This window comes from Vipera berus, assembly GCF_964194415.1.
Source record: "Vipera berus genome assembly, chromosome: 17".
NCBI lineage: Eukaryota > Metazoa > Chordata > Lepidosauria > Squamata > Viperidae > Vipera > Vipera berus.
This window is the reverse complement of record NC_138220.1, coordinates 3,659,255-3,683,445: the sequence shown is the minus strand read 5'-3', so window position 1 is coordinate 3,683,445 and position 24,191 is coordinate 3,659,255. Positions and strand designations below refer to the sequence as shown.

Sequence of the window (24,191 nt, the reverse complement as noted above, 5' to 3'; positions counted from 1 at the left end):
GGCTTCTGGTTTGTGTGTAAATATAGCAGGGCCCTCCAGTCCCTGCAGTGGCTTATTGTCGCTAATTTTAGCACTCGCGAACTCCCTGCCGTTGCAAAAATAAAAATAAAATCTTCCTTTCCTCCAAGTTGAGGGGTGCAATGCTGCGTTCTGGCATGAGGGGGCAGTCTCGCCCGCAAGGCTCGGCACCCGTCTTCCCAAACTTAGCCCGGAAGCGTCTTTGGGACAAACTGGTTGACCGATCATCTCCGTAAGACGTGTTTTTGACTTCCGTCTCCATTTGGCCCTCGACGTTTTGGAAGCAGGGCTGGCCTTGAGGGGGGGCAAGGGAGATCATCTAGTCCCACAGGCAGACGGCGGCGGGCGCTTGGCTTCTGTGCCGCCAAAGAACAGAGCCCGCTGGCTAATTTACAAAGCGGCCCCTTTTGTACCCTGAGTCTCCTTTTGATCCACAGTTCCCTTGTGCTAATGTGTCGGCCCGCCCGAGGGATTCCACTTTTGTCCCCTGGATTTACGCGCGGAGGGCGAGCCGCGTCGTCGGGCACACGCTCTGCGTGTTTGATTGATGTTCCCTCGGCTTGATTCACGGGGGGTCCCCCGTCTGCCCCTTCCCAAAAGCGGGCCCTTTGTCTGCACGGGAGGCCTTACCGCCCAGGCACCCTAATCCTCCCGGATTTTCTCTATCCCAGCGTTTTAATTCCTTAGCCGGACACAATTGCCATTAACGGAGCAGGGAGCGTGCTGTTGCGCCTGGTTGCCCCCGAGACAACGAGTTTTCAAACCTGCCTTTTCCCGGCTTGTTTCTGGCTTGTTCGGAGGAACAAGCCTGGCATTGGCCAATCAGAAGACCTAAGCCAATCCAGCATGCCTGCAATCTTAGCTTTTTAGTAACGGACAAGGCCCATTTGCAGAGCCCCCTTTGAGGTTTCACTTCGTCCCTTAAATTTTGGTCTTGCTGTTGTTTTGAAAACCTGGTATTTCAATATTGGGAATTGCAGGGCTTCTAAACCAGACTTGAGTAGAAAGAAAGCCGTGGCAGAAAACCTGTTTGTGTGTGTGTGTGTGTGTGTGTGTGTGTGTGTTTATCAGGGAAACACCCTAAAGTCAGCACAACCTGAGCTGGATTTTAGGAAGACTGTGTTTTCACAATTGCGCTAAGTCTGTTCATCATGACCGTGATTGTGCTGTGCAGGAACTTACGCAAAACAATCAGCAGTAGACTGGTTTACAAGCCACAAGGAGTGCCTTTACACAAGTCTTGTTAAACCGCAAATACATCTCCTTACAACCGCAAATGCATCTCCTTACTGTTTAGCACGATGCAAAGCCAGCCACTCACTCGTACAGATTTGGCTCTGGATCAGAGTCGCTAATGGCTGTGTGTGTGTGTGCGTGCGCATGTACAATTCTCCTTGCAGGCTGGGAGTTGAAGTCCACATACCTTCCAGTTGCTACAGTTGTGAAACGCAACTCTAGCTCAGCGGTCCCCGACCTTGGCGACTGTACAACTTGTGGACTTCAACTCCCAGAATTCCTCAGAGTTTGGAGCCGAGCTTTGCAGAGATGGTTAGATCCTTCAGAGGTTCACAGACAGACTCACATACACACCCTCTTGTGGGCAATTTGACGCAGTGTCCATTCTGACTTGTCGAATTTTAAAGAGTTTGGTTAGGAATCTCTCTTCTCCCGCCCCCACAACCTTGCTTATTATTTGAACAACTTGGTCCTTTTTCCTCCACCACGGCTTGGGAAAGGATGAGGTTTAACAATCAAAACACAAGGAGGTGAAATTCACATTACATCTGCTCTGGTTTGAATCCGATTTTTTTAACGTAAGCCAGATTCATTACGCGGCGGGATTACTGCCGATTTCTCCCGGTGGGCGCGCTATGATTGCCTTAATTATCTGAACATCTCGGTATACGGGTGAAGATTACTGCTTTAGCGTTGTGGAAAGAGCTTTGAGTTGGATTCCACACACACCCCCTCAGTCCCAGGTTATCCACTGCCCTGCCTCCCTCCCTTTTTTCCCTCTTCGAATTATCTACTATATTTTAGCTTTGTTTAACGCTCTTCATTCATATAAAGAATTATAAACTCAAGGGGTGGGACGTTCCTTTTGTTTTGCGATAGGGAAGGCCAGCAGTTCAGACCGGCGATTGTTGAAAATGCAACTCTGCAAAGGAGAGCAGATGGGACATACCCTCCAAGACGTTAGCCAAAAAATAAAGGGAACACAAGATAAGACATCCTACTATTAAATACAGTACATTGTGTTGTTTAAGTGTTCCCTTTATTTTTTTTGAGCAGTGTGTGTATGTATGTATGTGTGTATGGACACGGTGGCTCAGTGGGTTAGGATGCTGAGCTTGTCGACCAGAAGGTCTGCAGTTTGGCGGGTCGAATCCCGAGTGCCGCGTAACAGAGTGAGCGCCTGTTACTCGTCCCAGCTTCTGCTAACCTAGCAGTTCGAAAGCACGTAAAAATGCAAGTAGAAAAATAGGGACCACTACAGTGGGAAAGTAACAGCGTTCCGTGCGCCTTTGGCGTCTAGTCATGCTGGCCACATGACCACGGAGACGTCCTCGGACAAGCGCTGGCTCTTCGGCTTTGAAACGGAGATGAGCACCGGCCCCTAGAGTCGGAAACGACTAGCACGGGAAACCTTTACGCCTATATATATTATTTCTGTCCCCTCCAAGGGTTTTCCTTACGTTTCTCTGCTAACCTGGCCATCCTGGTTATTCTCTCTTCCCAGGGAGAGCTGATCACCTTCTATTACTACTGGAAGAAGACGCCAGAAGCTGCCAGCTCCCGGGCTCACCGCAGGCACCGGCGACAGGCTGTCTTTCGGAGGATTAAGACCCGTACAGCTTCCACTCCGGTGAACACCCCCTCCAGGCCTCCTTCCAGCGAATTCTGTAAGTAGGAAGCCGAAAGGCATTGAGGAGTGGGGGGGGACTGTTTAGATGCAAGGGGTCCCATAGAAAATCATGGTGGTTTTTTTTTCCATTTTGGGTTGTGATCAGGCACTCCATCTGTTAAGCAAGACAGGTGTTAAGTGGGGTTTTGCCCCCTTTTGCAACCTTTTCTGGCACGGGTCTTAAGGGAATCACTGCGGTTGTTATTTAACGCGGTCGCTAAGCGAATCTGTCTTGGCCTTGCCTGTCAGAAGGTTGCAAAAGGTGATTCCCACGATCCTGGGACGCTCGCACCGTCGTAGATCGCATGAGCCAGTTGCCCAAGCGTCTTGTCTGGATTTTGGCCGCAGCGGTCCTAAGTGTTGAAAACGATTCACAAGTCAACTTTCTTCAAAGCTGTTGTAACTTTGAATGGCCGCTAAATGGAACTGTTGTCAACTCGAGGACTATCTGTATAGTTTGGACTTCGAGGCAATGGCGGGAAAATCTCAGAAGGCAACGGGGTAGCAAAACCGCGTGCCCAGAGAAGACCCTGTGTCTCTTTGCCCTCCCCTCCACAATTCGGACTCTCAGTGGAAAACAGACCCACATTTCAAAAGTGTTACATTCTTCCCAAAAGGAGACGGGAGATAGATAAGCTGACTCAGTTTCTTTCTTTTTGTCCCCTCTTCCTCTCTCTCTCTCTCTCTCTCTCTCTCTCTCTCTCCCTCCCTCTCTGTCTCCCTCCTCTTCCTTCCTCACTCCTTCCCCCTCTCTCCCTCCTTCCCTCTTTTCCTCTCCCTCTCTCCCCCTTCCTGTTTTCCCCTCCTTCTCTTTCTTCCTCCCTCTCTCTTCCTTTCTCTCTCCCTCTCTCTCCTTCTCTTCCTCTCCTCTCCCTCTCTCTCCCCCTCCCTCTGTTTTCCCCTCTTTCTCTTTCTTTCTTCCTCTCTCACTCTCCTCTCTCCTTCCCCCTCTTTCTCTCTCCCTCTGTCCGTCTCTTCCTCTCCTCTCTCTCTCCTTCCCTCTTTCTCCCCCCTCTCTCTCCCCCTCCCTGTTTTTCCCTCCTTCTCTTTCTTCCTCCCTCTCTCTTCCTCTCTCCCTCTCCTCTCTCTCTCCTTCCCCCTCTTTCTCCCTCCCTCTCTCTCCCTCCTTCTCTTCCTCACACCTCTCTCTCCTTCCCTCTCTTTCTCTCTCCCTCTCTCTCCCTCCTTCTCTTCCTCACACCTCTCTCTCCTTCCCTCTCTTTCTCTCTCCCCCTCCCTCCCTCTCCCTCCTTTTCTTTCTTTCTTCCTCTCTCTTTCTCCCTCTCTCTCCTACTCCCCCTCTTAATTCCTCCTAGTGGACTTGAGCTCGGCCAGCGAAGATGACTTTGACAGCGAGGACAGTGAGCAGGAGCTGAAGGGCTATGCGTGTCGTCACTGCTTCACCACCAGTACGTATGTTTAGCTGGGGTCAGTCAATCAATGCTTATCCATCAGAATGGAGCTGGAAGGGACCTCGGGAGGCCTTCTAGTCCAGCCCCCTGCTCAAGCAGGAGATCCTGCACCCTTTCAGACAAGTGACTGTCCAGCCGCCTCTTAAAAGACTTCCAGTGATGGAGCGCCCACAACTTCTGGAGGCAAGGAGTTCCACTGGTTATAATGAGGAAAATAAGTGGACGGGCCCCCCCCTCTTCTTTCTGGCAGCCCCCCCCCCAAAGACTGGTATATCAATGTCACTCCTGGTCCTTCTTTTCCCTAGCCTTCCCCGGGTCTCGCTAGCCTTCCCCGACAGGACACAGACCAGCTAATTCTGCTTTATCGTCCGGCGACATTTAACAGAATCTTGCCGGGCTGAAAGTACATATCTGCCACCACCTTCCCTTTTACAGCCTGAAAAGTTAGGCAGGTTCCCATTCCCAGCCTCTTTTCTCCAGCCCTTGTGAAGCTGCGGGCGACGCCGTCCCTTATCTGGCCAGTCCCTAAGCGTCAACCCTTCCTCCTTTGTCCCAAGGTCATTCCCACGTGCCCTTAGGGGTCCCCACCGCTACAAGGCACCCTCCCTGTTTCACCCGCCCTCCCTCACCAGCCTCTGCCAAACTTCGTAGCCAGCACAAGACAGGATCCGCGGCGTCCTGGGACTCGTTCACGGAGACATTTAAATGAGGATTCTGATTGGCTCCGGCTCAGTCCTTCACCAGGGCCCTGCAAGGCAGGCCAGCGCTCCTCTCCGCCTCAGTCTGTGGTTCCGTTCTTCTGGGGGCTGATGGCGTCTTCTTCTTTTCTTTTCTTTTCTTTTCTTCCCCCCCCCCCTTTCAACAGCCTCCAAGGACTGGCACCACGGGGGACGGGAGAACATCCTCCTCTGCACAGACTGTCGGATCCACTTCAAGAAGTACGGCGAGCTCCCTCCCATCGAGAAGCCGGTGGACCCCCCGCCCTTTATGTTTAAGCCGGTCAAAGAGGAAGATGAGGGTCTCAGTGGGAAGCATAGCATGAGGACGAGAAGGAGTCGTGGCTCGGTAAGTCGCGCGGGGGTTTTTGTGGCAGAGGAACAGGATAACCGAGTGGGAAGGGGCCGTGGAGGTCCTCTAGTCCAACCCCCGGCTCAGGAAGGAAAACCTATACCATTTCAGACAAATGGTTGTCCAGTCTCTTCTTAAAAACCTTCCAGTGTTAGACTAGAAGACCTCCAAGTTCCCTTCCAGCTTCTATTCCGTTCCTCTCTATTCTGTTCTTCATTCCTTTATTCTTCTCTTCTCTTCTCTTCTCTTCTCTTCTCTTCTCTTCTCTTCTCTTCTCTTCTCTTCTCTTCTCTTCTCTTCTCTTCTCTGTTTCTTTTCCATTCCATATTCTATTCCATTCTATTCCATTCTATTCATTTCTTTTTTATTCCATTCCATTCCATTCCATTCTATTCACTTCTTTTTTATTACATTCCATTCCATTCCATTCCATTCCATTCTATTCTATTCTATTCTATTCTATTCTATTCTATTATTCTATTCTATTCTATTCTATTCTATTCTATTCTATTCTATTCTATTCTATTCTTTTTTATTCCATTCCATTCCATTCCATTCCATTCTATTCTATTCTATTCTATTCTATTCTATTCTATTCTCTTGGAAGCAGCCTTTGATGTTGCCTTTCTTTCTTAACCAGCAGATGTCTACACTTCGCAGCGGTCGTAAAAAGCAACCCACCAGCCCCGACGGGAGGGCCTCGCCCATCAACGAGGACATCCGATCCAGCGGCCGAAACTCGCCCAGCGCGGCCAGCACTTCCAGTAACGACAGCAAGGCGGATTCGGTCAAGAAATCCACCAAAGTAAGTTGTGATAACAGTTGGCGGTCCTTCCTGCTAGAGGTCCAAGCGGGTTGAGGCAAAAGCCGAGCGCGGCTGTTGGAGCTGGCACTCGGAGGCCCTGCCCTTCCGAACTCCCCGCAGAGTTCCTCAGTCTTGCCAGCTTCCTAGCTGGGATTGGGAGTCTCCTCGTGTCCTCCTTCGGGCTCTTCCAGACATTACTGGGGAAGCCTGTTGGAAAGCCAGTCTCTCAGCCTATCAACGATGGTGCTTTGCTTGAAGCAGTTCTCCATCCATCTCTCCACCCCTTGTTGCTTGCACTACTTCAGGAAAATCCCTTGTCAGGTCTGAGTGCGAAGCCTTTAGGAGGCCACGTATCCAGGCAGCACCAGCCCCGTCCCACCCCTCCCTTTTAATTGCGTGGCTTTCCTTCCGTGGCAGAAGATTAAAGAAGAGGCTGCGTCTCCTCTCAAGAGCTCCAAGAGGCAGCGGGAAAAGGCGGCCTCTGACAGTGAGGAGCCCGAACGCATCAATGCCAAAAAAACCAAAACCCAGGTGAGTCCCTGGAGGAGAAGCCGCCAGGGCTACAGTGGGCGGGTGGGGGAGGCCTTGGCTTTCGGACCCGGCCCACGGCGGTCTTCCGGAGGGTCCCGGGGTGGGTGGCTGGGTTGTGCTTCAGGCTGTCGCCCTTCTGGTCTGACGGAAGCCTGCGAGATGCGCGGAGACTCCTGTGGCCTGGGGTGGGCTCCCTTCCACCTCCAGGTCAGCCCTCTGGAGGATCCGGTCTTCTGGCGTGACTGTCCCTCTTCCCCCTCCCGCCTCCCAGGAGATCAGCCGGCCCAACTCCCCCTCGGAGGGCGAAGGGGAGAGCTCCGACAGCCGCAGCGTGAACGACGAGGGCAGCAGCGACCCCAAAGACATCGACCAGGACAACCGCAGCACCTCGCCCAGCATCTCCAGCCCCCAGGACAACGAGAGCGACTCAGATTCCTCGGCCCAACAGCAGCCCTCCCTTCAGGCCCCCAACGGCCCGGCCCAGCCCCCTGGCCCCCTCCCAGCGACGCTGCCCTCCTTGCCGGCCGGCGCCAGCATCCCCTCTTCCACCGGCCCGCACCTGTCCCCGTCGGGAGCGCAGACCCCCGGTCCGCCGCTGCCTCTGCCCCCGGGCCTCCCTCACTCGCACATCCAGCAGGCCCCTTCCTTGCACCCCCCCAGGCTGCCTTCCCCTCCTCACCCGCCTCTGCAGCCACTCGGCGGGCCCCCCGGCCAGCCCCAGGGCCTCCCCCAGCCGCCCCTGCATGGCCAGATCCAGGCCCACCCGCACGGCCTACCAGGCCAGCCCCTCCTGCCCCACCCAGCCCCCGGGCAGCCCTTTGCTCTCCCGCCCCAGGCCTTGCCGGCCTCCACTTCGCAGTCTCAGGGTCCCCTGCCACCCCCGGCCCCCTCCCACGCCCACCCGGCCCTGCAGGTGGTCTCCGGGCAGGTACCCTCCTCGTCCCCACTGTCCTCCCAGTGTCCCCGGGAGCAGCCCTTGCCCCCTGCCCCCATGGCCATGCCCCACATCAAGCCCCCACCCACCACGCCCATCCCACCCCTGCCCACGCCCCCCGCCCACAAGCACCTCTCGGGCCCCTCACCTTTCTCCATGAACGCCAACCTGCCCCCACCCCCCGCACTGAAGCCGCTTAGCTCGCTCTCCACCCACCACCCGCCCTCCGCGCACCCCCCGCCCCTGCAGCTGATGCCCCAGAGCCAGCCCCTCCAGCCCTCCCCTGCCCAGCCGCCAGTCCTCACCCAGAGCCACCCGGCCCCTCCCCAGCCCCCTTTTGCCCAGCACCCCTTCGTTCCTGGGGGGGCGGCGCCCGTCACGCCTCCCTCCTGCCCATCGACGTCCACGCCGCCCTCGGTGCCAAGCGCGCCGAGCCAGGGGGCCGTGCCCAGCTCGGCAACCTGCGGCGGGAGCCTCCCCGTGGTGGCCCCCTGCCCCGTCCCCTCCATCCAGATCAAGGAGGAGGCGCTGGACGAGGCCGAGGATCCCGAAAGCCCGCCTCCCGCCACCCGGAGCCCCTCCCCAGAGCCCACGGTGGTGGACACGCCAAGCCACGCCAGTCAGTCGGCTAGGTGAGGGGGCTGATCTCAGGATTGCGTGGGGGCTGATCTCAGGATTGCGTGGATTTGGGGAAACCCCAGACACACACACACACACACACACACCAGAAAAAGATTTCAATTCATCCCCGCCTGGCCCATCTGCTTAGCTGGAAGATAGATGTTTTGGGCAGACTTAGATGGGATGTGAAGGCAGCCCCTTGTGGGGTATTCAGAAAGCCACGGTTTAAATGTGGCTTAGTGCATCGCCATATAAAATCTTGGGACTGAATGAAGTAATACGAATCCCGCCGTTTTTCCAACCCATGTCCTGCTAGAGGGGAGAGAGATTAAATATCCCATCGTCTCTAGCCAGCCCGATGGATAGTTTACTTCCATATCTCTAGTAAGGAGTATAGCCGTCTTGTGTACATCACTGTTTAGAACAAGGAGAGCAATAAATTAAAGACAGGTAACAATATCGGTTTCAGAATAATATCGGCTTGTGAGAAGGTGTCTTGGGTTCAAAAAAGTCTCCCTCCGAAGCTTTGCTTCCAAGTTAGCAAGACAGAGCTAATTTCCCCGTCTGAGACCCTCATTTCTAGTTTTTGTGCCATCCTGGTTAATTGCACGTTTCAGCTCGGGGACCAATCTCTCAAGACCCTCCTGTTTTCTTCCGGGCCAGCCGTTTTAGCTTCTCCTCATCCTCCCCTCCCCTCCGACCCGCAGGTTTTACAAGCACCTGGACCGTGGCTACAACTCCTGCGCCCGGACGGATCTGTACTTCATGCCGCTGGCCGGCTCCAAGCTGGCGAAGAAGCGGGAAGAGGCGATCGAGAAGGCCAAGCGCGAAGCGGAGCAGAAAGCGAGAGAAGAGAGGGAACGCGAGAAGGAGAAGGAGAAGGAGAGGGAGCGAGAACGGGAGCGCGAGAGGGAAGCCGAGAGGGCGGCGGTAGGTTGGTCTGTCTGACTGGAGGTGGGGTGGTGGGACGGGAGGGGGGAGGGCTGAATCAGACCCCAAAAGGGACGGGCGACTGTTCTTACCCACGTACAAGCAGCTGACTTAAGTGACTCAGACACGGCTTGATGGGAGGTAGAAATCCAGAAGAGATTGCCGGCTCCCGCAGAGCTTGCCCAAGGACGCGGCTACAGTCATAGGCAAGGCTGTGTGCTTTTAAGACCTACACCGTTGCCTTGCCACTCGGAGACGATCCTTCTTGAGTCCCTCAACTTAACAGTCCTCAACTTACAGCAGTCCCAAGTTACAGCAGCACTGGAAAAAGTGACTTACGACCAGTTTTTCACGCTTAACGACCGCCGCGGCATGGGTCCCCGTGGGTCACGTGGTCAGAATTCAGCCGCTCGGCAACCGACTCACATTTAGGACGGTCGCCTTGGGCGACCTTCCTACAAGCGAAAGTCAGTGGGGAAGCCAGGGTCACTCGGCAGCCCTATGGCTAATTTAAGGACTGCAGCAGTTCCCTTAGCAGCTGTGGCCAGGAAGGTCGTAAAGCAGGGCCAAGCCCAGCGCAGGGTGTTCATGTCGGGATGAAGAAGGGTGGCTGACACAGAAGGATCTCCCCCACAAGCAGTGGCTTGTGTTTTCCTGGCCCCCAGAGGAGGCAGGTGTCTCAAGTGTCCACCTGGCTGTGAAGCCTCGCAGGTGGTCAGTACCTCCCATGCAAGAATTGGGAGAGTAGGAAACATCTGGGCTGTTGTTTTATCTGCCCTGAGTCTCTTCTCTTTCCTCCCACAGAAAGCCTCCAGCTCCTCCCACGACGGTCGCCTCGGAGAATCCCAGCTGAGCGGGCCGGCGCACATGAGGCCGTCCTTCGAGCCGCCCCCTACCACCATCGCAGCCGTCCCCCCCTACATCGGGCCGGATACCCCGGCCCTACGGACGCTGAGCGAGTACGCGCGTCCCCACGTCATGTCGCCCACCAACCGAAACCACCCCTTCTTTGTTCCCCTCAACCCCACCGACCCGCTCTTGGCCTACCACATGCCAGGCCTCTACAACGTGGACCCCGCCCTCCGGGAGCGGGAGCTGCGGGAGCGGGAGCTGCGGGAGCGGGAGATCCGGGAGCGGGAACTGCGGGAAAGGATGAAGCCGGGCTTCGAGGTGAAGCCTCCCGAACTGGACGCCCTCCACCCGGCCGCCAACCCCATGGAGCACTTTGCCCGTCACGGGGCCCTCACTCTCCCCCCGACGGCGGGCCCGCACCCCTTCGCCTCCTTCCACCCTGGGCTTAACCCTCTGGAGAGGGAGAGACTCGCTTTGGCCGGCCCACAGTTGCGGCCCGAAATGAGCTACCCGGACAGGCTGGCGGCCGAGAGGATCCACGCCGAGCGAATGGCGTCCCTCACCAACGATCCCTTGGCCAGGCTCCAGATGTTCAACGTGACGCCCCATCACCACCAACATTCCCACATCCATTCACATCTGCATCTCCACCAGCAAGACCCCCTACATCAAGGTGAGGCGCTGAGGACCGGAGAAGTCCTGGGTTGGGGGGAGGGGGAACGAGCAAGGACCGTATCCTTGATCTGCAGAGAATTGCCACATCTGGACAAGTTGGGTGGCAGCATCTCTCCCAGCCTGAGGCTGGCCCACGTGCTTCTCAACTTTTGTTCATTTAGTGACCGGAGTTGCGACGGCGTGGAAAGAAACAGCTTCTTGTGACCGTTTTTCACACTTAACGACCACTGCAGTGTTCCCCAGGGTCAGGTGATCGGAATTCAGGCGCTCGGCAACCGACTTGCGCTTATGATGGTTGTGGCGTCCCTGGGGGGGGTGTCACATGACCCCCCGCTTTTGCGACCTGTCAATGGGGAAGCCAGGTTCCTTTCCCCCCCACCCCAAAACCTTTGTTCCCACTACTAAAGATCATTTGATAGGCAGCTGCCACTTCAGACATGCTGGCCAGAGAAGTAAGGGATGACTTTTCGGCAGAAGCAGTGAATACTCCAACACCGGAGGTTTTTAAGAAGAGACTGGACAGCCATTTGTCTGAAATGGTGCAGGGTTTCCTGCCTGAGCAGGGGGTTGGACTAGATGACCTCCGAGGTCCTTCCCAACTTTATTATTATTATTATTATAGAGGGAGAATTTCTAATACATTCCAGTTAATGCCCAGCTATAGCTAGTCCTTGACTTACAAGCGTTCGTTTAGTGACCGTTCAAGGTTACGACAGCCCCCCCCCGCCCCAAAAAAATTGAGCGATGGCCATTTTTAACAACTGTTGAAGGATCCCCATGATCCCATGGTCAAGATTCAGATGCCCATTTATGACGGTTACAGCGTCACGGGATCCTTTTGGCCACCTTCCGACAGGCAAAGTCAGTGGGGGAAGCTAGGTTTTACGTAACAACCGTGTCACTAACTGAACAACCGTCTCGGATTCACACAAGCAACTGTGGCAAGGTCATAAGACGGGGGACAGAAATTTTGAGCTGAGTTTATCATCAGTTGAGGGCTGTCTGCCATAAGGGCGGTTTTGATCTCTGGTGGAAATTTTAAGTTTCTAAAGAGGTGATCATTCCTCTCCCCCCCCTTTTTTTCCCCCTTCCTTTCTCCCGCCCCCCCCTTCTGCTTTGCAGGCACAGCAGGACCCGTCCACCCCTTGGTGGACCCCCTAGCTGCTGGACCGCATTTGGCACGCTTCCCTTACCCACCCGGCACCATCCCCAACCCGTTGCTAGGACAGCCGTCCCACGAGCATGAAATGCTGCGGCATCCGGTCTTCGGTGAGTGGGGCTCCGCCGCAGCGTGCCGGGCTCGGGATGCAGCCCGTTGGGGTCACACACAACACTCTCGGCCCCCCAGTCAGGCCAGCCACGTTACGAGGCCAGGGGAGATGGCCGGCATCCTGTTTAGAGGGCTCTCCCCGTCAGGCTAACCCCGTGCCTCTGGGACGCCTGCCGGGGGGATGATCGGTAGTAATGGGTCCAGGTGGACACTGATAAATAGGTGGCACCTTTGTGGATCTTGCCCTCTCCTGGTCTGTCTTGTGTCTAAAAACGAGGAATTAAGGGGTTGGCTGATCTGAAGGGAAAGGCCTCAGTCCCCAGGCGAGCTAGGGGGCAGCTCCCCCGTAGCTTTGAGGGCCAGCATTACGGATCCGTGCCCTGCTCGCCACTGGAGACCCCTGTCCCTCTTTCTCCCAGGTGCCCACTACCCGCGCGACCTGCCTGGCGCCCTGCCTCCTCCCATGTCGGCAGCGCATCAGTTGCAAGCCATGCACGCCCAGTCCGCAGAGCTGCAGCGACTCGCGATGGAACAGCAGTGGCTTCACGGGCACCCCCACATCCACGGGGGGCACCTCCCCAGCCAAGAAGACTATTACAGGTAAGGGGACCCTCGGCCTCTCTCCCCCTCCCCGCCGGCTGCTTCCCGAAGCGCTGCCTTCCCCTGCTTGCTTTTTCACTTCCTGCTTTTTCTTCTCTTTTCTTTTCTTTTCTTTTCTTTTCTTTCCTTTTCCAGCCGTCTGAAGAAGGAGGGCGACAAGCAGTTGTAATACCATTATTTATTTCTGACGCTGACTACTCAAGTTCCTAGTCCTCGGGGAGCAGTGGAATGTGTTTAATCTGGAGAACTGCTGGAAAGCAAAAAAAAAGAATTCTCTTCCGGGGAGAACCGGTCTCTTTTTTTTTTCATGCAGGAAAACACACACACACACACACACACATGTCTCGCCCCGATGCATATGTTCTATACTTAGTATTCATTTGTAGGAAAGGTTTTCGCAAGACCAGTTCAGGAGTCTCTTTGCATGACTAAACCTGTTAAAAGGCCTTTTTTTTGAATGGGAGGAGGAGGAGGAGGAGGATGAAGAAAAAAAAAACAGAAACACAGAGAGAAATTACTGAGTTTCCTCAGGCAATCTTGGGACATTTGGTTTGGTATGTTTTGGCCGTCGGTTTTAATTCTTACTTCATTTTATTTTTCATTTTGAGTAGGTGCTAGTTTCAGGTTCACAACCTCTAATGCAAGCCACTGTGCATAAAAAGTATATTCAATTTATATATATATATACTTAAAAAAAACGAGAATTGCAAGTAGTGGCTTTTACAACCTCTGAAAAATCCAAGTGCTATAATAAGAATTTTAAAAGGAAAAAAAATCTACTTTTATTTTAATACATTGTAGGCAAACTTCATAATTTTAAAGAGAGCTTTGCAGCATGGCTTTTTAAGTCTGTAAATAACTTTTATTTTGGGGGGGGAGGCTAGGGGTTTTAAAAAGATGATTATAATTTCATGAATTCCTGATTATTAATATTATTTTTTTGCCTCTACTCCAGCCCCGGCTCCTTCCTCGTCATAAAATCATTTTTATTTCTTAACCTGGTGTTCACGAGTATATAGACTTGATTTTTAAAAAAAATAAATAAGAGGAAGAATATATCAGCAATTCAAGGAAATTAAAGTCAGTAATTTCAGAACGGCTGGTAGGAGCGCAAGCATTAAAAGGAGTTGCAGGGATAATATTAAAAAAACCAACAAAAACGTTTGTTTGTTTGTACACACGTTACATGTGCACATTCTTTAATTACTTTTGTTCCATACTTTTGTTCTCCGCGCTCTTCCTTCAGTAGCTGGTTGCGTTACAAAGCCGTTGTTTGAGCAGGAAGTCACATCTCTGTTCCAGATTGTGGGTACCGCATCCCAGGTGCGTCTTTTACACACACACTCCCTTTTCCTGATTTTACTTCTTTTTAAATCCCAACAATGTAAGAAGCATTTAAGGTGTTTTTGACCCTAAGGCCCTACCCTTCCTAGTTTGGGCCTGTTGGATCATTTGAGCCAGCCGGTAAATTAAATCTCAATAAGGCTTGGCTTTCAAACTGGTTATGCAAAATGCAGGTGTTGTTTTTTTTTTTGTAAATATCCTATTAAGTCGCCCGTGGGCACATTTGTGCAGGCAGATTTCTCTCGTCCCCTCCAACTTCAGCCCATCCTCTGCGTTGGGCTGGGAAGAGGAATAAAATCAGAATTTTTGGCAAGGCTCAGAAACTTGCCCTGTTTGGTTAAAACAGCTGCCTTTTCGTGAGAACGTAACGCCAGAGTCCCAGCTAAGCTGCTGGAATCTCACTGTGAATCCTCACCCTTCCCACAGTTACGTTAGACAAGCTTTTAATTTGGGAGGTGGGTACGAAAGGTGTGCCACGTCACAATAAGTTCCCTTTTCGTTGCTTCTCTCAGAAGCCTTTGCTGTCCCGTGTCTCCATGCCCTTCCCCTCTTATTTTTTTGGGGGAGAAGCCAAGATTTCTGATGCAAAGGCCATTTTAAAAATAAAAGACCACTAGCACAATATCCTACTTTTCTCAGGACATCATCACCGTCCTTCAAAATCCCCTTCGGAGCAATTTTTGTTTTTTCATTTGTAGCCTTGCTCAATGCCACCAACCCCAACACTGACCTGCACCTCGATTTCCCAGGACAGATTTGGCTTCCTCCTCCCCCCCTCAGGGGGGGTCACACAGCCCAGAATTAAGCCTCAATCCACACCGGCGACTTGATGGGTCCGCCTGCCATACTGCAAAATAAAAACAGTTGAATCCAGCCTTGAAGGGAAGAGAGTGGGATTGAGAAGCAGGGAAAACGTTTTTTATTTTATTTTTTGCAAGTCAGATGCAAAACAAATACGTATTTTTTCCCCCACCGCCTAGCAAGACAAACTTAAAAAAAAGAAATGAAGGAATCTTGAAAAGTTCAGGCAGTATTTCTGGAGTGGAAAACACTGGGGGGGGGAAAGCAGACTAGCCCCCAATACTTGTGAACATCTCTCTTCCGTCTCCTGTTCGTTCGTGCAAGAGAAAAGAAAAATCAAATTTCAACAGGTAAACCTCAAGTCGTCCAAACCTCAAGGGATCTGTCCAAGCGTAAATCCCCTTTAAACAGAAATGCATTCTCAAGTCTGTTGAAGCTTTGCACCGGCACGCCACAGGGCTGTGTGCTTAGCCCCTACCTGTACTCTTTATACACATATGATTGTGTATCATCTGACCCATCCACTGCGATAATTAAGTTCGCAGATGTGGTGGGTCTTATTACAGGTGGGGATGAGACAGCATACAGGGCGGAGGTACAAAAACTATCCATATGGTGTAGTAACAACAACTTGCACCTAAACATCGGCAAGACGAAAGTGATGGTGTTAAGACTTCCGGAGAAAAAAGGAGGAACCTGCCCCACTTTACATCGGGGAGGACTGTGTGGAGAGAGTTTCCTCCTTTAAATTTCTGGGAGTCTACCTCTGTGAAGATCTGACCTGGAAAGTTAACACAACCCAGGTGGCCAGAAAGGCCCAACAGAGGCTTCACTTTCTTAGGGTCTTGCGGAAGAACAGGGTTGATCTAATGGCCCATATCTCTTTACTCTCCTACCGTCGGGTAGGAGATATAGGAGTATAGCCAGCCCCGCCAACAGGCTGAAAAACAGCTTTTATCCGTGGGCTGTTAGGCTTTTGAATGGGATATAATCTCTGTGAACTTATGCAGAATTGACTTGGGAGGCCGGTGTGTGGTGTAGTTGGTCCACCTGGTGTGGTAGGATGGAGGGTTTGTTGTCACTGTGTGTTGGGGGGAGGGAGCACGGGGGGAGGCTCAGCTAATCTCAATGTACACATGTTGTACTTCGACAATAAAGGTTTATTTATTATTATTATTAACTCCCACCCCCATTCTTTTCCCCCAATTTTCCAGTTACTATTTTGAATCATTCCAGGGTGGGAAAACCTTAACTTACAGTGTTACTTCTTCCCCAATCTCTCAACAACGGCCTTCCTCTATTGCAATTGCCCGATATTTTCTTCCTGGTTAACATATTTAGCAGAACTTCCATCAATATCTTTTTTTTTTTTACAACCAACACATTTTTTTTATTCCTGGCTGCCCACTTTCCTAGTTTGGGTGGGTGTTTATTTTTTCTTTCTTTCTCTTTCATCAAACCCGTCTCGTTCAGTGTTGTCCTTATTCAAGCTCTCCCTTTTGACAGCTACGTTTATATATATCTTGAGGCTTAGTGTATATATATGAGTAGTTTGCCATGGGATAACACAGTGTAAAGCAGGATAGGAAAAAAACGAAACACAAACCAGGAGTTGTGAATTCTGTGTTCTCTCCATTTGAGTATTTTGTAATTTTTTTGAAATATTTGTGGACATAAATAAAAACCGAGCTACACTACTATACCTGCCCGTTTTGCCTTTTCTTTGCACACCTGCGTGGGAGGGGTGTGTGTGGGTGTGTAAAACCCGGAGGTCACAACTGGAGAGCAATGCCGCAGGCTGTTTGCACTTCCGACACCTGTTTGGAGAAGCAAATCTACAGCGAGGTAAGGCGGTTTTTAAGCAGGGATGGATGTTTTCAGGGGGCGCGTATTCTGGAAATAATAATTAAAACCCTGAAAATAATAAATCTCCAGGATGCTTAGGGAGGCCTGTTTGCAGAAGTGTTTAGAAATGGGGAGGGGGAAAAAAGTATTTTAGACTTGACTCTGTTTGAAATGTCAAACGCCTGTGGAAGTTTAAAATGAGGTGAGGTGTCTGCCCTCAAGGAGACTAACAATCTCCAGTGTTTTTGTTTCAATTTTATTTTATTTTATTTATATTATCACTGATATATATCGTGCAGGATGAAGGGGCTTAAGGGCCAGTGCAGGCTCTGTCCTTCCCAAATGGCAGCTTAAAATAATTTTATTTTTGCAATGATTTTTTTTTAATTTATCAGACCCAAACACCCTAATTTTGCATGCATGTGTGTACGCACGCACACACAGAGAGAGAGACATGCTTGAAATTGCATGTATCCTCAAGGACTGCCTTCATTTTATTGGCTTGCTTCTTAGATTTATTGGCTGCCCGTGGTCCTTGCTTCAAACTCCAATTTACCTTAGTAATAATTACAATCGCTGACAAAATATATATATATGCCAAAATGCCCTCTCTCTCTCTCTCTCTCTCTCTCTCTCTCTCTCTCTCTCACACACACACACACACACACAGCAATTGATTGACTGTCGTTATATTAATAGCCAAAAATGTGATGTTTGAATTGCCCAGACTGCCAGGCTTCACTTCAGCCTTCCTGAGAGCTGCTGCTGCTATTATTATTATTATTATTATTATTATTATTATTATTATTATTATTATTATTATTATTATTATTATTATTATTATTATTATTTTTGTTATTTGTTATTTGTTATTTGTTATTTATTTGTTATTTATTTGTTATTTATTTGTTATTTATTTATTATTTATTTATTATTTATTTATTATTTATTTATTATTTATTATTATACTTTTATTCATTAAACATGAAAGTCCAGTGAACACTCAAATTGTCTGGCACTAATGGTTGACACAGGTTGCTGCCAGCATCCTAGGTATCAACCAGGTATCTCCTTAAAATGTATTTATTATTATATTGTTCTCCCCGGCCACCCTGGAAGCCAAAGGCCACTGCAGCCCGCTGGCCCCGCCCCTTCTCCAGGCCCCTCCCCTCCCCTCAGGTGCCCACAGGTGAGTCAAGCACCAAAGGCCTCAGGCTCCCTCAGGCCCTGCTTGGGCCCCAAAGGGCCCCTCTTTGGCCCCTGCTGACCCAGGTCAGCCTTCAAATGTCTCTTGGGGTATGTGGGGAGCCCCACAGGGGCAGTTCTGGGCCCTGAGGGGGGCTTTGGGGCTGCCCTTTCCTCACAACCCTGCAGGGTAGTCCCGGCATGAGCTGGCAAAAGAGGGTTGGGCCACAAAAGAGGAGGCTCCCAACCCCGAAGGAGGAGCCCGAGGTAGGCATTCTTCCACAATGAGGACTAGCAACGCCCAGGCACTGGTTATTAACCTGGTTTAGGGCCTACGAAGAGCGGGCACCTTGCTGGGTCACCAATGTGGGTTAAAAGGGGGGAGGGAGAGACTAGGCGTGGGTTTTATTTGTTTATATTGTGTCTTTTATTATTTCTGCAAATAATTCCAAGGCGGCCAACACATCCCCCACACGTTGTGGTATTTTCCCCACAACAACAACAACAACCCTGTGAGGTGGGCTAGGCCAAGGGTAGGCCATTTTGGCTCTTTGGTGACTCGTGGACTTCAACTCCCAGAATCCCTGAGGCAGCCGCGCTGAGGAGAAAGCGAAGAGGTTTCCGAGCTGAGCCACGCCGGCTGAGGAATTCTGGGAGTTGAAGTCCACGAGTCATGAGGGTGGGGGGGGGAGAGCCGGGTTTGAAAAACTGCTCGGGCAGCTTTTTTTTTTAACATTAGAGGGCGCTCTTGCTCCATTGTTTTTGTGTTTTCGTTGGCTGGCTTCGCTTTTTTGCAGCCCTTCCAAGTTTGCTACTGCAAAGAAGCACGAAGCCCTTTAAACGAGTCCCCCGGGGCTTTTAAAGAGGTAAAAGTGCCTTTTTTTCCGCTCCCAGACCCAAAAAATAATAAAAAAATGGAGGAATCCCGAAGTTTTCCAGCCTGCACCGAAGGAGGAAGCCAGTGGCAGCTTTACCCCAAGGCGCCGACCTAACTAGTTCGCTCCTTCACCCGGGCCAATTTGGGTAAGTTTGAAGCGGCTTTAATATAATAATATAAAGTTGGAAGGGACCTTGGAGGTCATCTAGTCCAACCCCCTGCTCAGGCAGGAATGTTATATGTTTTATATGTTGCAAGAACCCCAGTTTGGTGGGGGTTAGACCAGAGGATAAACTTAATGCATTTTCACAAATCCAGAAAGCCGTCTGATTACTTATTGTGCAAACCAGCTAGCAACTGACCTCCCCCCTCTAATTTTTGCACGCTCCCTAATTGTTTAATTTAGGAAACCTGGAATCGCATCTGGGTCTTCTTCTGGCAGTGCAAAATCTCAGGGTGGGTGGGGGGATTTATCACGTTAGGAAATGACTAGAAAGAATATATTTTGCCTTCTGAAGAGAGGAGACGGGCGTGTGTGTGTGTATCTCACAAACTGCCTCGATGGGGTGTGTGTGTGTGCTTTTGCAACATAAATGTATTAATCAAGGGGATTTTGCCGGCTCCGATTTCAACCCCCCCCCCCGTTTGCCTTACGTAAAGGGTGTCTTATTTCCGATTTAATTTAATTTTAATTTTAATTTTATTGAATTTATATACCGCCCTTTCCCGAAGGACTCAGGGCGGTTTACAGGGTATAATTTTTAAAACGTTAATACAAAAATTAAGACCAATTTAAAAAAGTCCCTGCAACATGTAAAACCCCATGATGGACAGCAGGGGGCAGTCCAGCCACGGGGAAACGAGCGCTGCTAGGAAATGCCGCTTTATTTTGCAAAAGTAATCGGGTGTTTATTTTCGTTTTGTCTGTTTGGGGTTGGTTTGTTTGTTGTTGTGTTTTTGGTTTGTTTTTTTTCCCCTCCTTTGGGAAGTACAGCTGTGTCGGGAGGCAAAGCCCAGCCTCCCTTCCCAAGGCTCTTTCAGGCCTTGTCAGTTTCCCACAAGTGGCATTCAGAAATCTGGGGCAACAGACTGGCTGTCCCCTAGTTTTGAACGCCCTGCAAGACTTGGGTTGCATCAGGGGGGATTGGTCTAGCCCAGGGGTAGGCAACCTCGGCTCTTTTATGACTTGTGGACTTAAACTCCCAGAATTCCTGAGTCAGCGTAGCTGACTCAGGAATTCTGGGAGTTGAAGTCCACGAGTCATAAAAGAGCCGAGGTTGCCTATCCCTGGTCTAGCCAAGGGTATATTCTGTGCAAAGTGATGCTCTTCCTCTAGGCGTCTAGATTTCCGCCAGTCATCCGGTCCTGTTAAATAAAGCTCTTCTTCTGATATAAGAGGAAAGAATAGTGGTGGTGGTGGTGGGTTATTTCCCTCAACTTCCACAATAGATCTTCACAGTGCTTTTTTTTGTAAAAGAAAAAGGTGCTGGAACTCACACATGTCATACAACCCACCTTGCCTACCCTACAAGGTTCCATCCCCTGGATCTTCATATACCTCGATTGTTCTTTTTTGGCAGAATAGAGTTTTTAAATCAGGAACGGGTGCAAGAGTGGTGATCGCCCTGGATAGTTGATTGGTTTTTGAGGTGTACGGGGGTGGCGGAGTTAGAATTGTCGAACCTTGGAGCGGGTCCCTTGAGGCCATCCAGTCTGACCCACCCACCCCTTTCTCGGGGCAGGGATCCAAATTAAAGCCCCCTGAGACAAATGGTTGTCAAATGTTTGTTTTATTCGACATCCTGAAGGACGCTTCTGACACCCTTCCAGGTAGCTAAAGTTTTTACAACATGCTAAAATTTTATTTTAACCTTGGTTACTTTTTTTTTGGATTACTGGGTCCCAATAATTTTAAGACCTTTTATCAGAACAGAGACAAATGTGGTCATTGCCATTGTAAGGCCAACGGCGCAGGATTCCTCTTTCAAACTTTTAACAGAATAACAGAGTTGGAAGGGACCCTTAGAGGTCTTCTAGCCTGATCCCCTGCTCAAGCAGGGGACCCTAATACTGGGTTCAAACAAATGGCGGTTGAGTCTCTTTTTAAAAGCCTCCCTTGATAAGAGCACTCACAATTCCCGAAGGCAAACCGTTCCAATGGTTTATTGTAACTTTTGCTAGCTTGTCTTACGAAATTGCGTCAGGCCTTCTTCCAGTTCAATCCAATCCAATCCACTATAGGTGGATACATGAGGACTAGAAACTTGATCAAACATCTCGCCTTCTGAATTTGTGCATGGACAGGACGCTTTCAAGCTCCAATCCACGGGAGCTTTGCCTTGTGTTATTTGCATAATAGGTCTGGGTGTTCTCTGTCCAGGGCACCCTGCTAATCAGCTGCATCCAGCTGCAAAACTGCAGCTTGATCCTATTTATTTTTGACATGGAGTTTCCCCCCCCCTTTCCCCCCATTTGAAGCAGTTTTTTTCCAGATCTGGGGCCGCAAATCCAGCTGTGTTTGCTTGACTGTTTCCAGGCACAGCTGGCAAGCAGCAAGCAAGGAAACAGCCAAGCTGAGCGAGGGGGGGGGGATTCCAAGCAGGAATTCTGTCTTGTCTGCAAAACCCTTTCTCGCTCCTTCCCTCCAATCCATCTTAGCTGTCAGCAGGAACCGGGTGTCACCGTGGCAAGTATGTAAGCGCCCGGGTGCGCCTGGCCATCGCCGTCCCCCTCCTCCTTGCCAAGGCAGGCTGTGCCAGCAGGGGAGCAATCTGCAGCCCATTTGTGACGCAAAAAGCCCTGGAAATATCCTTGCCACGCATAATCTAGCCAGCCCGCTTTCCCTGCCAATTTGATTCCTCCGGCGAGGGTGCTAGCCAGATTTTCTGCGCCTTCATAAATAATCTGGACCAAGAAAAGCCCAGTCCACTTTGGAGAAAAGAGATTTTGCAACTCAACGTTTTGTTTAGGGCACTTTATTGGTTTAATTCTTGCAAAACCATCCGGGGATTTATTTTGCTTCACGGAGTCCTTTTCTTTAGAGTTTGGCCTCGCGGTGGCCGGAATTGCTTGGGGTAGCGAGGGTCTTTAAAAGTTTGAAAAGTTCTGATTTTCAGAATGTCCTTTGAAAGGGAAGATAATGGCGTATTGAACGGACGCTTTGGGGGGAAAAAATCAGAAGTCACTGGCTTATTAGCTGCTAAGGCATAACTGGGGTTGGTTTCAATCACAATTTCAGTCAGTAACCATGGTTTTACAAATTATTTATTTATTTTAATCCCATTTATATCCCGCCCTTCTCCGAAGACTCAGGGCGGCTTACAATTTAAGCACAAACCAATGTTCTTAGCAATAGCCTTCATTCTATGTATATGCCTGCTTATTACAGGAACTGGTTTACCTTATATGCTAAGGGAAAGTTTCCCCCCCCCAAAAAAAAATCAGATTATCATCTTGCTTACCTCTGCGGCACAGTTCTACTGTTTAAAAAGGGTCTTAGATCTTGTAAGTCGAGAACTACCTGTAATTAGTTTCACAAGAGTGGTGAACAATACGATGTAAATAGCATTGTAGATAGCATGTAGCATATAGCATGTAGATAGCAAAGGGAGATAATTTTCTACATCTCAGATATATGGGGAAACACCCCCCCAAAAAAACAAAAATCTGGGGGAGTCACAAGGCATGGTAGGCCAGAATTAGAACAAGCTGCACTGAAAAAGTTTTACCTGCGGAGCTGAGTTAGGTTACCAAAGATCTTTGCCTTTATAAGAAGTCCTTGAGATATGACTAAGGGAGCACGCCTCCGAATTCTTTCTTCTTTCCTTTTTTTTCTTCCCCCCCCATCCCCAATTTATTTTACTTGTAATTTCAAAAGAAGGGGGGGTAAAAACCCACCACAAATCACAAGAGGCAGGGGGGGTAGGAAGAAAGAAAGAAAGAAAGAGAGTGCACTCATTTATTTCCATGGAAACAGCAGGAAGGGCCAGAGAGAAGGAAGAAGCCACTTTGCCGCTTAAAATCTTCCCATAAAATCATTTGTAACCTACGATCAGCAATTAAGCCATTTTTCTTCGCCCCACTCAGACACCGCCTGTCTCTCCCTGATATATTTATTTAGTGCCACAACATTTTCCCCTTAAACTCCGCCAACCCCCTAGCCTTGCTTGCAGACAGGGAGTTTTGGAAACGACAAAGAGAGAGACGCCTTATTCTGCTTTTCCCTCCCCGTCTGGCTTTCCGAAGGACCAAGGATGCTGAATTTATTCTCCATCCTCAGATAGGCTTCTTCTGGATTCAAAGGCACCAGTTCCTAAGATTCAGCCTTGGGGTGCAAAATAAAGGCACTCGCTGGGCATTAGCTGAAAAAGCTAAGCCTTCCTGAATTTTCCTCATCCCAGGTATAAACAAAATGGGGTGAATTAACGGAATAGCAGAACAACAGAGCTGAAAGGGACCTTGGAGGTCTTCTAGTCCAGCCCCCCCTGCTCAAGCCGGAGGTCGTGTGCCATTTAATTTAATTTAATTTTTTAATTTTAATTCCATTTATATCCCGCCCTTCTCCGAAGACTCAGGGCGGCTTACAAGCTTAGCAGTAATTTCAGACAGGTCTCTTTTTAAAAGCCTCCAAGGATGGAGCCACCACAAGATAGGCCAAACCAGAAGCCCCGTTAGGAATGCTAACTCTGTCTTTGTTGCAAGGTTGCTTAGAAAGAGGATCTTTTTAAGTCTGAAAGCTTTCCACACACACAACCCGCCCTCCTTTTGCTCTCTGAAAACTTGGCAAGGTCCCTTTTTTAAGCATTTTCCACACCTCCTTTCTTTCTGCCAGCTGAGAAATCTTTTTACACACCAGTTATCCTCTCTCCCTCCCAAGATCCTTTCCACACACCATTACATCCGCTCACAAAGGTTAAAAGCGCGAAAAACAATCCCCCAAATAAATAGACAGCTTGTATACAGGGGTTCTCTATCACCCAGGGAAGAAGGAGAAGGAGGAGGAGGAGAAGAAGAAGAAGAAGAAGAAGAAGAAGAAGAAGAAGAAGAAGAAGAAGAAGAAGAAGAAGAAGAAGAAGAAGAAGAAGAAGAAGAAGAAGAAGAAGAAGAAGAAGATGGAATGGACCCTGTAGGTCATCTAGTCCAATCCCCTGCTCATGATTGTCCCAAAGATGCTGTTCAAAAAACAACTGGACTTTCTTGGGGGGGTTTCCCCCCACTAGAAGACGGTTCCCTTCTCATCCAAGAAGCTTCTTCAGAAACTGGGACAACCAACATCTTACAATTGAAAAAAACACAACAACATTAAAAACAACGAACATCGTAAACAAAACGCCCTGACCTGCAACAGCGCAAGCAAACAATGCAGATGGGATGGGAAAGCCATCGTTTCAAGTTGTCCAAAGGTTTGTTTTGTTGGTTTGTTTTTTAATCTTCCACCCCTGACCAAGGATCAATTATAGCCTACTTTCTTCCCGAGGGAAATCCACTCAGGTGCTTAACTCAGGTGCTTCCCTTTCAG

General features: G+C 50.0%; 1 protein-coding gene across 12 annotated transcripts in view; it reads left to right on the top strand.

The window, feature by feature from the left end:
• RERE (arginine-glutamic acid dipeptide repeats) overlaps window positions 1–16,466 on the top strand; it is a 146,334-nt gene extending 129,868 nt beyond the window's left edge. For 11 of the 12 annotated variants that reach the window (XM_081341064.1, XM_081341068.1, XM_081341069.1 and 8 more), the window contains 11 exons: window positions 2,759–2,921; window positions 4,240–4,332; window positions 5,201–5,400; window positions 6,044–6,208; window positions 6,626–6,739; window positions 7,011–8,305; window positions 9,002–9,224; window positions 10,029–10,749; window positions 11,874–12,020; window positions 12,441–12,621; window positions 12,757–16,466. In XM_081341064.1, coding sequence (XP_081197190.1) covers window positions 2,759–2,921; window positions 4,240–4,332; window positions 5,201–5,400; window positions 6,044–6,208; window positions 6,626–6,739; window positions 7,011–8,305; window positions 9,002–9,224; window positions 10,029–10,749; window positions 11,874–12,020; window positions 12,441–12,621; window positions 12,757–12,790 — 3,336 coding nt within the window. In that variant the 3' untranslated portion in view covers window positions 12,791–16,466. The remainder of the gene's footprint in view (window positions 1–2,758; window positions 2,922–4,239; window positions 4,333–5,200; window positions 5,401–6,043; window positions 6,209–6,625; window positions 6,740–7,010; window positions 8,306–9,001; window positions 9,225–10,028; window positions 10,750–11,873; window positions 12,021–12,440; window positions 12,622–12,756) is intronic. The other variant, XM_081341065.1, reaches the window with a different exon arrangement.
• Window positions 16,467–24,191: the final 7,725 nt, after the last annotated feature.